The sequence below is a fragment of the Pseudonaja textilis genome, chromosome 7, assembly GCF_049901715.1.
Source record: "Pseudonaja textilis isolate UNSWEBS1 chromosome 7, rPseTex1.2, whole genome shotgun sequence".
NCBI lineage: Eukaryota > Metazoa > Chordata > Lepidosauria > Squamata > Elapidae > Pseudonaja > Pseudonaja textilis.
The window spans coordinates 14279089-14293815 of record NC_141996.1 but is presented as its reverse complement, the minus strand read 5'-3'; the positions used below and the strand labels follow the sequence as shown (position 1 = coordinate 14293815).

At 38.9% G+C, this 14727-nt stretch overlaps 1 protein-coding gene across 2 annotated transcripts in view; it reads right to left on the bottom strand.

The window, feature by feature from the left end:
* Window positions 1-6861: 6861 nt before the first annotated feature.
* Window positions 6862-14727, bottom strand: part of ARHGAP42 (Rho GTPase activating protein 42) — a 158979-nt gene continuing 151113 nt past the window's right edge. For both annotated transcript variants that reach the window (XM_026706881.2, XM_087937062.1), the window contains 4 exons: window positions 14015-14171; window positions 13868-13921; window positions 8738-8817; window positions 6862-8196 (listed from right to left, as the gene is read on the bottom strand). In XM_026706881.2, coding sequence (XP_026562666.2) covers window positions 8108-8196; window positions 8738-8817; window positions 13868-13921; window positions 14015-14171 — 380 coding nt within the window. In that variant the 3' untranslated portion in view covers window positions 6862-8107. The remainder of the gene's footprint in view (window positions 8197-8737; window positions 8818-13867; window positions 13922-14014; window positions 14172-14727) is intronic.

The window sequence follows — 14727 nt, the reverse complement described above, 5'->3', positions numbered from 1 at the left end:
GCACTCAGATGGAGAGTCAACAGCCCCCAGGTCTGGAAACGGCTGATGAGGAAGAGGAGGAACAGCTGGGCTCAGTGCCTGATGCATGGATGGGTCCAGTGCCTGATGCAGTGGGGAGGAGAGCAGTGGAAATCCGTGGGCTGATCCTTGGGAAGGAAGAGCCACTGCTGCTAGCAAAGCCCCACCTTAGCCCTGGGGATAAAAGGCAGGGGTCGGAGATGAATAGGTGTGGCAGGCAACTATTCGTCTCCCCTGCTGGACGGACTTGTTAGCCCACGATGAGAGAGTAACTTTTTGCTGGGGCTGTTGACCCTCCTAATAAAGGAATCATTGATTTAATTTCAGAGGGTGTGTCATGTTTGGGGAGCTGAATCAGAACAGATAACCAAAGCGTTCTCCTCAAATATCATCATGTAGCTTTAGCTTCCTAAGAATATAAGTTATCACTGCAAATTTGTCTTTTCACATAACCAGCGATCCAAAACAGAGGCCATCGGTTGGGATGAGTGTAATCTAGGGATGGGAAACTTAGGACATGCATGTCAAAAGTGACTCACCGTGTTGTGACACACCAGTATTCCCCAACACCTAACAACTGTTCTTGAAAGCACGATGCATGTGATTTTTTTTGGAAGCTGCAGAGGTCACGTAAGAATGTGGTGTGCTGTTGCGTGGCCTGTGGATCCTTTAGAGATGGAAACAGAGGGCTCTCATGCAGCCTTCAGGGCGTCCAGAAATGGTTCAAGAATGGGGTAAACTTTCACATGGTTTTACAAGGCTGCGAGGCCACATAGGAGCATTTTCTGAAGCTGCTTCAAGAACAAAGGCCTGAGGTGATCCAGAGCTGCCTCAGGTAGACCATAATAGCTTGTCAACAGAAAGTGAACATCGCCTTAAGGTAAGTGACAGGTGGCAGATTGTGGAGAATCACACATTATTGGACTAAATATTTAAAGAATGGTTTCTCTTTTGTTCAGGGCGGAGGTGCGATATGCCAGCAGATTTCCCCAATTTTTAACATGCCAAACCCACAAGGTTCCCCGTCTCTCGATCTAATCGTTCCAATTTTATATTTAATAAACTGAATCAGATGGTGCTTCAAAGCCCTGAAAAGGCTCTTTGACCAAAACAAATTGCAAATATGTGCGCGCCATAAAAGGAGGGCTTTCTTGAAGCACATTCATTTCTTTACAGCTAGTCCTTGACTTACAATGGTTCACTTAGTAGACCGTTCAGATACAACAGCACTGAAATGTGTGGCTGATTCATAGTCACGACCTTAGAAGCATCCCCATGATCATGTGATCAAAATTCAGATGCTTGTATTGATGACCTTTGCTGTGTCCCAGGGTCATGGGATTCCCTTATGCAACTTTCTGACAAGCAAAGTCAATGAGGAAAACCAGATTCATTTAATATAGACTTAATGAAAAACACTCCAAACTTGATTGCAGGAAGAACGCTTTCAGCAACATAGTGGTCAATGTCTGGAACTCACTACCTGATTCTGTGGTCACCTGCTCAAACCCCCACTCCTTTAACCTCAAACTAACCTCTATTGACCTCACCCCATTCCTAAGAGGTCTGTAAGGGGCGTGCATAAGCGTACAATCATGCCTACCGTCCCTGTCCTATTGTCCCCAATTATTAGTTCCTATTTCTTATATTTAAACTTCTGTTTATTCTTATTTCTATTGTATTGTAAGCTTTTGACAAATAAATAAAATAAATAATTAAAAATAAACAACCCGGGTTACCAACTTACCAACTGCAATGATTCATTCAACAACTGTGGCAAGAAAAGTCATAAAATGGGGCAAAACTCAACAAATGTCTCAGTTAACAACAGACATTTTGAGCTCAGTTGTGGTCACAAGTCGATGGCTACTTGTATTGCCTTCTTTATCTTTAAACGTTGCGTTGTATTTCGTGAGGTACCAACGAATGAAACTAAGACACTGATTGGATCCAAAGCAATTCATGATTAGAGGAGATCAACTGATTCAATTAAATCTTAATTGATTTCAGTGAATCTGTTCTGAGCATGACTAAATCTAAAAATCTCAATCCTAGTTTTGTTTTGTTTTTTGCTTATTTTTTAAAGAAAAAAAAAAACAAAACTCTCCAGCTTGTGGAAGAGGTAATTGAGATGGGAGAACTCATTTCTTATTCCATGGTTCTCTTTCTTTTCTCTTATTCTCCCTCTCTCTCTTCCAGACACAGAAAGATAGGTTTGGTACAGTGATTTGGCAATTTTCTTTTCATCTAAAAATAAATTAGCAGTGCATCATTATATTAGAAAGGTAGAGATGTCCCTCAGCTGAGCTTGAGCTATAATTACTTGAACATAATCAAATTTTCTTGACGTCAATAAAAAAGTCACATCGCATTTTTTTAAAAAAAATGTTTCTTCAATTTCCTAACAGTACAGTAATTCTCCATGGTTTTCCATCCAAGGATCCATCAAGCCTGATCTCATTTAGCCAAAGCTGCTGAGACGTTCCTCATAGTAGAGGGTGGGACATGTTAAAAGCATGTACCTTTAAGGTCTTGCATTGTTTGACCCTTTTCAAACTGTTTCAACTAAGTTATGGCAAGAACATCATGATGTTACACGCGCTGAAAAGTCTTGTTGGAATTAGTTATATGTCACACAATAAAGTAATTCTTTAAATAATTTAGAAAGTCAGGATAACTGGCTCAGATTTGGTCATAAAACATCATAAAAAAAATCTAAGAAACAGAGATGATTGAACAGAAAAGAAGGGACTAAAATAAAAGGCAGAGGACATCATATATACCATAAAGCACCAGCACTGTTAATTTGTTGGGCCTCTTAATCTGTAAACGTCTGCCATATTAAATGAGAGCTGGTTTCTTATATGGGAGATGTATCAAATAGAATTAAGTATGAGTACCTGAAATGATTCATTAGGATGTACCAAAGATATACAAAGTATGTACATATATACCAAGGATGTACTAAAAGTGTGTCCATATAGACCATAAATGAGAACATGAGCTATCGATTTGTAGTACCAACACACCTGGGCATAATCTGTCCACATATGGAATTTTCTTGAATTTCCCTTCCATGATTGATGTAAGAAGGATATTAATCTGGGCTAATGTTCATGCCATTCTGAATTTAGGATTTATAGTATTGGGCTGGTTTGATTTTTCCAAAAAGACCATTTGCAAACATGTATCTTAGAAGGGTGGCTGGGTGGCTTAGCGGTTGAGATGTTGGGCTTGTTAGCTGGAAGGTTGACAGGTTCGAGACCCGAGCACCACGCAATGGGGTGAGCACCTGTTATTTACCCCAACACCTGCCAACCTGGCAGTTCGAAAGCATGCAAATGTGAGTAGATAAATAGGCACCACTATGGTGGGAAGGTAATAGCACTGTTGTTGATGTCATGATAGCTACGACCACGGAAATGTCTTTAGACAGCATTGGCTCAATGGCCTTGAAATAGAGATGAGCATGTGTAACAGACTTGCCCTATAGTCAGCAAGGACTAGCAGAGTAAAATTTACATGGACTCCTTAACTTGAACATCTCAGAAGGAGAAACTTGCTTGTTTTTGCCTTCTATGAACTTTAGAATATGTTGATGGCGGTTTCACTAAGCACTGAGTGGATTTCATTTTCTGCAGCTTGGGGGGAAAACATTGATTTGAATCGTCCTGACAAAATAATTTAATCAGTTGTTTTTGTTATCTTACTATTAAGACTGGAGACAGAGATACTTGTGGGATTTTTTTCCCCTCCTTGTATGCGCCCTGAATTGAATTACTCTGCTTTAGACAGCATGATTCTCAAGCCTACGGTTGTAGTAGTCTTTTATCACTTGAAATTCCTTGTTCTGTATGCCCCTTTTCCTAAATGATGCACACAACACCCCCAGTGGTGGTGTCATAAAATGATTCTGAATTTCTTGCTAGCTTCAACCCAAGTAAGTAATATGTGTATAAATGTCAGCCTGGTATATTATAAAAGGAGCACCAGCTCAGTTTTACTGTCTCCGAAACATTTCAGTAACAACGTATTGTGTAATCAGAGAAGTTTAACTTTAGTCTGATATAACAAGTAATGAATTTTCACTACTGCTTGCTTATTCAAGATTATTCAAATTCCCTCCCCACCACAAAGAATTCAGAGCCCGAAGTACAACGGTGCCTATTACATTTGAGGTACCATATCTAAAAAAAATCTTACAAGTGGAGAGAATATATACACATACACACGTTGTTGTTCAGTTGCCAAGTTGTGTCCAACTCTTCGCAACCCCAGGGAGCACACCAAACTCCCTTGTCCTCCATTGTCTCCTGGAGTTTGATCAAATTCATGTTCATTGGGTAGATAACACTAGAAACCAACCATCTCATTTTCACTCATTCCCTTTTCTGAAGGATAGAATCAAGATCACGTGAAGTGTTAATACCACTTTATAATGCCTTGATAAGGCCACACTTGGAATACTGCATCCACTTATGATATATTGCCTTCATTGCCTTAATAAATCTGTCTCCAAAGCCCATCTCCTCCAATTGCAACAGCATAAATTGCCAATTCACATTGTCAAAAGCTTTCTGTGCATTTAAGAAAACCAATGCCGTTTGTTTCTCTGGATGTACTTCGTAGTATTCCAGTGTATTCAATACTATCCTCACATTATTTTTTTATTTGTCTCTTAGACAAAAATCCATTTCGATCTGGATGCATTAAAATGATTTAAATATCTTTTAAGTCTTTCTGCCATTATTGAGGTGAATATTTTATAGTCAGCGTTTAGCAGGGATATTGGTCTATACTTGGTCACCATGATTTAAAAAAGATGTTGAGACTCTAGAAAGAGTGCAGAGAAGAGCAACAAAGATGATTAGGGGAATTAAGGCTAAAGCATATACAGAACAGTTTCTGGAATTGGGTATGTCCAGTCAATGAAAAGAAGGACTACGGGTGACATGATAGCAGTGTTCCAATATCTCAGAGGCTGCCACAAAGAAGAGGGAGTCAAGCTATTCTCCAAAGCACCTGAAGGCAGGAGAAGAAGCAATGGGTGGAAACAAATCAAGGAGAGAAGCAACCTAGAACTAAGGAGAAATTTCCTGACATTGAGAACAATTAACCATTGAAACAACTTGCCTTCAGAAGTTGTGAATTTTCCAACACTGAAAGTTTTTAAGAAGAGATTGTCTGAAATGGTATAGGGTTTCCTGCCTGAGCAGGGGGTTGGACTAGAAGACCTCCAAGGTCCCTTCCAACTCCTTTCCTCTCCTCTCCTCTATTCGTCTTCCATCTTTCCCAACATCAGGGTCCTTTCCTATGAGGCCTCTCTTCTCATTTGGTGACCAAAGTATTTGAGCTTCAGCTTCGCTATCTGTCCCAAAGAATAGTCAGGGTTGATTTCCGTTAGGATTGACTGATTTGATCTCCTTGCAGTCCAAGGGACTCTTAAGAGTCTTCTCCAGCACCACAATTTGAAAGCAATAATATAGAAACGTTATACTAAGCATCCAATATTATCTAAATGACACTTTGCAAAGCATTGTCAAGCTTACAAGATAAAATTCAAGAGCTCAATTAGTTTCATGTGTCAAGCCAGTGTCATGAACTTTATTTGACATTCAAAATGACTGATTTTCACTTCTTGCTTTATTTCTTTTTGAAATTTGAAAATGAACGTCAGGTTCTTTTACTTGTATCCATCCATTTCTCAGTTAATTTTGGTCCTTCATTTTAAGCTATCTCAAGTAAAATAATGGTAAATAATAACACCTAACGACATTAGATCAGCATAACACTGTGCTCATACATTACATCATTACAACATTCCTCATTTTGATCAAAAACTCGAGGTGTATAAAGGTAGATCATCAGCTAAGTACTGGAAGCTGTGATTTCACTTTGTTTTGTATGCAAGAACAATGCTCAAGGCCGAGCCTTAAGAGCAAATGCATACAGAATTGAAAAAAACAGCAACAGATGGCAAGTGTCACATCTGCAAAGTCGAAGAAACAGTGGATCACCTGGTTAGCTGCTGCAAAATAATTGCACAGACTGATTACAAGCAACAGTGTAAAAAAGTAGCAACAATGGTGGATTGGAAGATCTGCAAGACATATCATTTGCCTGCAATCAAGAACCATAAAAATAAGTAATAGAAAATGGTGGAACCATAAAAGTAAGTAATATAAAATGAAGAAGCTAAAGTGCTCTAGGACTTTAGAATTCAAACCAACCAACACCTCCCATGTAACATCCAGACTTAAGAATTGTTGATAAGAAAGACAAAAAACTCTGGATAGTGGATGTGGCAGTACCTGGAGACAGGAAAATAGACGAGAAAGAAATGGAGGAAAAATCAACACAAAGCAAATAGAAATAGAACGAGAGAGGCAGAAGAAGGCAAAGGTAGCACCAATAGTAATAGACTCTTTAGGGGCATTCCCAAAGCAACTGGATCACCATTTGAATATTGACAAAATCACCATTGGTCAATTGCAATTACATCCTGCAACAATACCTTTAAACATATCAAACATCTACATCTTCCTATCCAATGTTCTTGAGAAGGACTCAATAGGTGGATAAAAATGTCAAATCCAGTCTGAACATCTGGCTGATTATGTGAATAATAATAATAATAATAATAATAATAGAAACAACAACAAAACAACAACAATAATAATAATGATGATGATGATGTTCTACCTTAACAGTTCCTAGGTCTTTGGTTAGGACTCGAGCTGTTGAGCTATCAACCAGCCCCAAAGGGTGTGAATCTCACTGAAGATTAACTAATAATAATAACAACAATAACAACAACAATAATAAACAACACACCAGATATTATAGTTGTTGAGAGCCGAAGCATACAATTTATTGATATCGCTGTACCAGGAGATGAAGAAAAAGGACTGGAAAAAAATCATGAAATATTGCGACCTGGTCATCGAAACTACACGGTTATGGATGAAACATGTAACAGTGATACCCATTGTCATCGGGGCACTTGGTACCATGTCCAAAAATTTTACAAAGCACAACAAGAAATTGCAGCTTCCTGCAATAACACCAGCAGAACGGGAAAAAAGTGCGCTACTCGGAACATCGTACATCTTAAGGTACTCGACTGATACTTAGGACGCTGACAGCAACCTGTATCAACCATTAGCACCAGTCAATGGTATTTGTGATGCATTTTTAAATGTTCGGTTGACTGAGTTTCATGTTTAATGAATAAAAGAGATGATAATAATAATAATAATACAGCTTCCATCCTGCGACAATATCTGTAACACCATCAAACATCCAGATTTGCCTATCCCAGGTCCTTGATAAGGACTTGATAGGTAGACAAAAATGCCAAACCCAGTCTGAACATCTGACTGACTGTGCAATGATCAATAATAATAACAATAATAATAATTTATGTAATTGGCATTCCAATGTATCTTTTACAACAGCAGTGAGATTTTATAAATATAATTTATTAATAATTATAGGATAAAACATAGAAGTGAAGGAAGAAAAAACAAAAACACACATATACTGCTTTAAAATGCCGTTGAAACAAAAATATCACTTTCATGAAGTGTTGCTCCAATTATCGATTTATATCCCCATCAAACATCCATGTTGCTTTTACAAACAGTGACATCTGTGAACTTTTATTAACAATTTAAATACAAATCTTTTCTTGAAATGATAGGGACCAACTGAGAATCAGTCGCTCAGATTTATTTTTTTTTAAAAAAAAGCCTCTTCATTTTCAGGTGATTGGATTTTGTGCATTAAGGATATAAAAATAAAGTGATTTTTCTCAGTGGAAGACAGAGAAAGTACCATGTTCAGTTTTAAAACACAGACTGAAACAAAACAACAAAACAAAACCCATCCTTTCACAACTGTTTTTGTTAAATTCTGTTCTACTTATACAAAGCTAATAATCTGCAGATGCAGAAACGGAAGGGAGTCAACCATACATGGGGATAGCTGGCAGACCCTCCATATCTCTGTCAGATTTAAAAAAAAAAATCACAGTGCTTATTGCTTGTTACCATGGATACCATGAAGAAACTGCTGTCCATTACTATCTCTAGAGAAAGACAACATAGTTTTCTGGAACAAGTCCTGTTTTGCCTTCATATGTCGCGGTTAGCCATCCGGGTTCCACCGATGGATATACTGTTAAGAAAGAAGGACAATGTATGACTTATATTGATTATGGTCTTCTCTCTTAGACACAGTTTAATGTTTAACATAAATAATAATAATATTCGCAGGCCTACACACACACACACACACACACACGTTTGTGGTGCAGTGGCCTTGAGGTGGAGCTCTCGCCTCACAATCAGGAGGCTGTGAGTTCACTCCTAGGTAAAGGCAGATATTTCTCTCTCTGGGCACACTGAAAATATATCTGGTGAAAAAAACTCCACATTGGTGACAGGGAGGGCATCCGGCCAGTAAACACTCAGCTCCATTCAGTTGCCCAGACTCCACCCCGCAAGGGATTATGAGGTCGTTAAAAGAGGATGATGATACACATATGCACGTTCCTATTCACATGATCACTCACCCTTGAAAAAGTAATATGAGGAAGAATAATTGTATTGCAATAATGAACATAAAAGCAACCTTACAGCTCTTTAAAGACGAACAGAGGTGCTAGAGTTAATAATGTGATAGCTATAAAGACAATAAAAGGTAATTTGCATCTTACCATTGGAAAATACTGCCCCCTGCGGGAAGCTCAGTTCATGACTATGTTCAGCCTTACAGGAATACATGGCCTTAGCTTGCCTTGAAAACAGTAACAAAAAACAAAAATTGTACAGTAAAAAGGAACAGGTGATCTATGAATGGAAGAGCATTCCAGTAGAACAAAATATTGGAACTGCAATATGGGGAAGACATCTGTAAAGGAAACATTTCAAACCCTCAGGCCCTTCTGCAGTTAACTAAAGAAAGACACTCTCTAAAATGTGGTGGGACTGACCTACCAAATGTTGTGGCAAGACTATTGGCGGGATCCAGCTGCCCAGAGTTGCCCTGGGATAAGATGGGCGGCCAATACATTTTATAAATAAATAAATAAGTCCACTTACAAGTGGTCCTTGACATAGGAATCTGCCTGTCATAGTCTTACACTGTGACCGTTGTGAAGAGCCATGCAACCGACCTAATTTTGAGATCTTTTTTGCGATGGCCATTAAGTGGCTGCCATGGACATTAAGTGAATGTCATGGCTGTTAAGCAAACTCATTGTTCACTATGGTATGTTTTTGCACCAAATCTGTAGTAAATGCTGTTTTTAAGCAAAAATGTTGTTCAACTTGGTCACATCACCCTGGGACCCTGCAAACAGGTGTAAATGTGGGGTAGTTGCTAAGCACCCAAAATGTGATCGTGTGACCATTGGGGGGGGGGGGCAGCAACTGGAACTTTAGAACCAGGTTGTAAGTACTTTTGGGTGGCTCCATCGTAACTTTGAACTGTCACTAAGTGACCAATTGTAAGTCAAATACTCCCTGTATATAGTATTTTGGTTAAAACCATTCTGTCGGATACTGGTCTGCTTCAAAGCACAAATTATAATGTTGGTGTAATCTATTAAACTTTACTTGAGGTGGGACTAAACTTTTTCAAATACTGCATTCTTTTTCATAAATAGGACCTGTTCCCAATGTACCCAAAAATATTTGCTGGGGATTGGGTCTTCTTAGTGACTTCTCTGACACTCTAGATCACTAAAAATTAGGCTCGCTTTTTAATAACCTTTCCACTAACATGCAAAAACATTTTATTTAGTTAGGTCTTTGTTATTTACTGAGAGCAACATCCTTTGTTGGAAATGTGATATTCACTTTCTAATTAACAAACCTCCTGTTACATATTGATAACACTAAATGCATGCCTAATATATATAAAGTCATACAGTATATACAGATAAATATATATAATCTCCTTATCAAGTTTCAATGTACTTTTAAATATAAATTAATCATATTTAACCGACAAGAAATCATAAATGTTATTTAATTAGGTTAGAATTAGTCTAGTTTCAAATTTATTAGAATTATCTGTGTCCCATTTTTTGGATTCTGAGGGGAACATGAACCCCTCAGAAACACTGAAGTCAATTTCTTTTGGAGAGGAATATGCTGACATCTAGTTGCAAGCAGCAGTTAATTCCGCTCTAATTTTTACAACTTTTCCAAATTTTTTATTTACATAGTGAACGTCTGTTTCACAGTCCCACGATTCCTCTTTTATACATGTCTTAGGGAAACCATTCCTTCTTAATTTCTTAGATGATTACCAAAAAGTGGGAGGAGAAAGGGGTATCCTCTGCTAATAAAAACTCTTGGCTCCAAAACTGTGCCTTTTTTGCTCTGCTTTTCTGGTTACAAGGAGTTTGGCTCATACAGCCACACACTGTCAGCAATTTAGCAAAAGTGAACAATTTGGGGTAGCATATATTACACAAATTACAATACACCTGGACATCTGGAATATATACTATGGTTCGGAGTCTCGTATTTTGTTATATTTTGCTAGAGCGATCAGTGTGTGTCCCATATCCAATACAGGTAGTCCTCAATTTACAATCATTTGCTTAGTGACAATTCGAAAGTTAAAATGACACTGAAAAATATGCAAGTAGTACCTATATACAGGTAGTCTGACTTACAACTGGTTCCCACAGTTATGACTTGTTGCAGCACATGATCCAAATTTGGGTCCTTGGTAATATTAGCATGCATTTATGATGCTTGCAATGTCAGGTCATCATCATTGGTGACCTTCTCAGATGGTTTCCGACAAGCAAAGTCAACTGGGGAACTTGGGTTTGCTTAACGATTGTGTGATTCATTTAGCTGCAGTGATTTGCTTAACAACTGGGGCAAAGAAGATCATAAAATCAGGCATAACTCACTGAACAACCACTTTGATTAGCAATGGAAATTCTGGTCCCATTTGTGGTCCTTGGTTGAAGACTATCTACACTGTGACCTGATATCCCTCCATGTGTATTGCAACTGGATCTCCTAGTTTTTCAAGTCACAATGGCCAAAGATGCCACCTGAGGATTTTGGGGATTGCACTTCTGGAGATTCCCAATCCAGGGAAGGCATGTTGACAAATGATACTTCCATTTTTTGCAGATAAATATTTCTCGAGTTCTTTCCTACCTACTGTCAGTGTCCAAGTAATGTACCCATAGAAAACAATACTCTGAGGCAGGCAAGTTCCTCAAAGAACAGCTTATTGGATACATCATATTGGCACAAAAGGTGAAAGCTGACTCTGGAATTTCCTATGGCTTTTATCTAATTAAAAGTCCCCTCCCCCCCCCCAAGTCACTGGTCACACTGTCCAATCCAACGGCTGGCCGGTTGCTTGGTTACTTGCTCCTCCTCTGGCTAGCCACTTGTGAGGATGTCCTTGGTTCCCACAGGAAAACTTTATTGTTTTGGCTAGAGAACCCCATCTAACTATTTCCCCCCTCCCACCATTTTGTGGCAAGCCTGAAACCTCCAAGGTGGCTTTAGCCAGGTTCACTTCAGGGTTGACGCCTACCATGCAGGTTGGTCAAGATGCTCTTCACTCTCATTGCTAATCATCTGTCCTCACTATTATTCACACCCTAAAGGTTCTGATGTTCCATGCAAAGAACCCATTGTTGTCAATGAGCCCTGTTGTCAGGGCTCCGGTAGTGAGCTCCATTTAAATCATGAGTCTCTAGGCTGATTTTCAAAGCTCAAAGAAAATGTATTAGGAGAAGACATGCTGGTGCTGCCTGGGTATAGCCAAGTCTGAGATACACCATTCATTGTCTCCCCTGACCCTGGTTTCCCCCCACCCCCTGGGTGTATCGTAATTCATATTCTCCAATGGGACACATCCGTAGCCAAGAGTCATTAATCATACTCTCCAGTTAGAATTTTGCATGGCAGAAACTTCGGTCGCCTGGAAACTATCTATGAAACATCCATGGAAGGCAGTTTCATTTCTTCAGCTGCAACGCTACTCCCCCTTCCCTTTCTGTTGGCAACTCTAAAAGACCAGAGAAATATTTTATGACTTGACAATTGTATGTCTCTGTGAAGATGGGTTGCTTTCTTTTTTCTTTTTGCTATAAAGCTGCCAGTAAACGAGGATGTGAAAATAACATTGCCAACTGCTGCATGTTCCTGAAGAAGAATCTCACTTCTTTCGTGCAAGAGCTCAAACTCTAGGACACACAAAGAGAGTTGCATTTCTGTGAAGTTGATGATCACTTTGAACCTGGATGACAAATCTTTCGGTCTGCCTCCATAACCTTCTGTTTGACTGGACTGGAATTTAGTTTTCCACATTTTAGGAAAATTACCCAAGTTTTCATGCCAGAAAAATGTAGCCATTTTATTTAGCCTTTTTATATATTCTTTTTCTTTCTTTCTCTGCTGGTATGGGGGGAGGGTTTCGGGCTTGCCACATTCCCAAGGTGGGAGGAATGGAGATAGAGAAGGTTGTTTAGGCTAGGTGGTGTTTCTTCCCGTGGGAATGAAAGCTGATCTTACTGAGACCTGGAGGTGGAGTTTGATAACACCAGGCAACGTTGATTTACTTCTATTGGAGAATGTGACGTTTAGAGGTTGCTTCTAACTTCCAATATTATGTGGTGTAATTCCGGGTTGTGTCAGATCCAGAATTACAACAGACTTTGCCAATTTGATGCTATTCTAAATAAAAGAAATTATTACGGAAGGTGGACATTGCTGTTTTCTTTTTGAATGGATTTCATCACTTGGAAACCTGACACTAAGCAACTAAGTTATATGATACTGTTGTGGGCTTTTCTGGCCAGTATCTGTTGGGTACTGTTGGGTTCCAAAATTTAGTGACCGCTGTCTAGGCAACAGATGTATTGATGTTTTCCCAGCAACTGTGGTTGGCATCTTCAGAGGCAAGTATGTTACACAGACCACTGGCAACAAAGTACAGGTAGGCCTCAACTTACAATCATTCACTTAGCGACTGTTTGGAATGACGACCACCTCAGAAAGGGCATTTTATGGCCTATAAAGCACTCCTGGCCATTGTAAAATGCAACACTGCCCTTGACATGGTCACATGACCATATTTTGGATGCCTGGCAACCAGCTCATATTCATGGTTGTAGCATCCTGAGGTAATGTGACTGTGATTTATGATTATTATTTTTTTGCCAGTTTTCTGCAAAAGATACCCGTTTGGCAGGATGGATTCAGAGTTGTGACTCAGTGTGATTTGCTTAACAACCACTTAAAAGTGGTAATAAAACCAGGTTAGGTCAGAGGAATGCTTCAACTTATGTGCACAACAAAATACTGATCCTAATTGAGGTTATAAGTTGAGGACTATTCTGTATATTTGTAAGACTGGACCCCAGTCGGTTCCTGTTCAGTTGCTGAGAATTCCTAGGTAAGTTTCCTTGATGGATTATTACACTTCCAAGAAACTGTGCTGTATTTTCGGTCTGTAAGTTCATTATTCTATGCGTTCCATATTTTCTAGAAGGCTCAGAAGCATTAGTTCTAATCACAGTTACTTCTTGTCTCTAGCAATCCCAGCACCACTGCATGGTTTCCCCAAATTTCTTCCTCAAGAAGGAGAGGAAACATCTAAACTGGGTGTTCAACTTGAAAAAAGCTTAGATTTTTTTTTTCAACTCTTAATATTCTGTTACTAGTAGTTAATAATGTAAGGAGTGATTTTATTTCAGCATTAGTAGCATCTGCATTTCAAAAGAAGTTGTAACACTCAACATAGAAGTAAAATCTGACTTAATATTCAAAGGGGCGCCTATTATTATAGTAAGACCTACCTAGCCTGCTTCGCTGAGCAACCACTTTCAAACAGCTGGGCTCTTGCTGCTACCCTGGAATATAAAAAATAATTCCATGATTATCATAATTTCCAATCTCTTTCCAATGTAAGAATTCAAGCACAGTCAAAATATGGACAAACTTACACAGACCCTGGTCTCTGGTAGCCATTACTCGATGCTGTATCCAATCGTAATCTTCTGCACATTTTTGGAGGCAGATCTGGATTTTCTAGCATCTTTGGTACTTCCTTGGCATCCAAGGAAGCTAAACTTTGCAAGGAACTTCTGCAGCTCTTGTTACCTAAATAACAAAGTATTACATGAAATTAACTTGAACTTCTCTAGATTGGTGTTCAACACAGGTAATCTTTGGCTTAGTTTCAGTTGCTAAATAAGGCAGTTGTTAAATGCATTTTGCCCCATTTTATGAGCTTCCTTGCCACCGTTAAGTGAATCACTGATTGTTAAGTTAGTAACCTGGTTGTTAAATGACTCTTGCTTCCCCATTGACTTTGCTTGTCCAAAGATTGCAAAAGGTGATCGATCACATGACCTCTGGACACTGCAACCATCATCAATACATGCCAGTTGCCTAGCATCCAAATTTTGATCACATGACAATAGGGATGCTGCAATGGTTGTAAATGTGAAAAATGATAATAAAATAATAAAAGTTAGGAGATAGATAGATAGATAGATAGATAGATAGATAGATAGATAGATAGATACTTGTTGACTCTTTGGATGATTCTTCTATTCTCATTATTTCCCTAAAAGATAACGATGTGTGAACAATAACTAATTTAAGGGGAAGATAAGGTTATGGGACATGGTGGCTCATTGGCTAAGATGCTGAA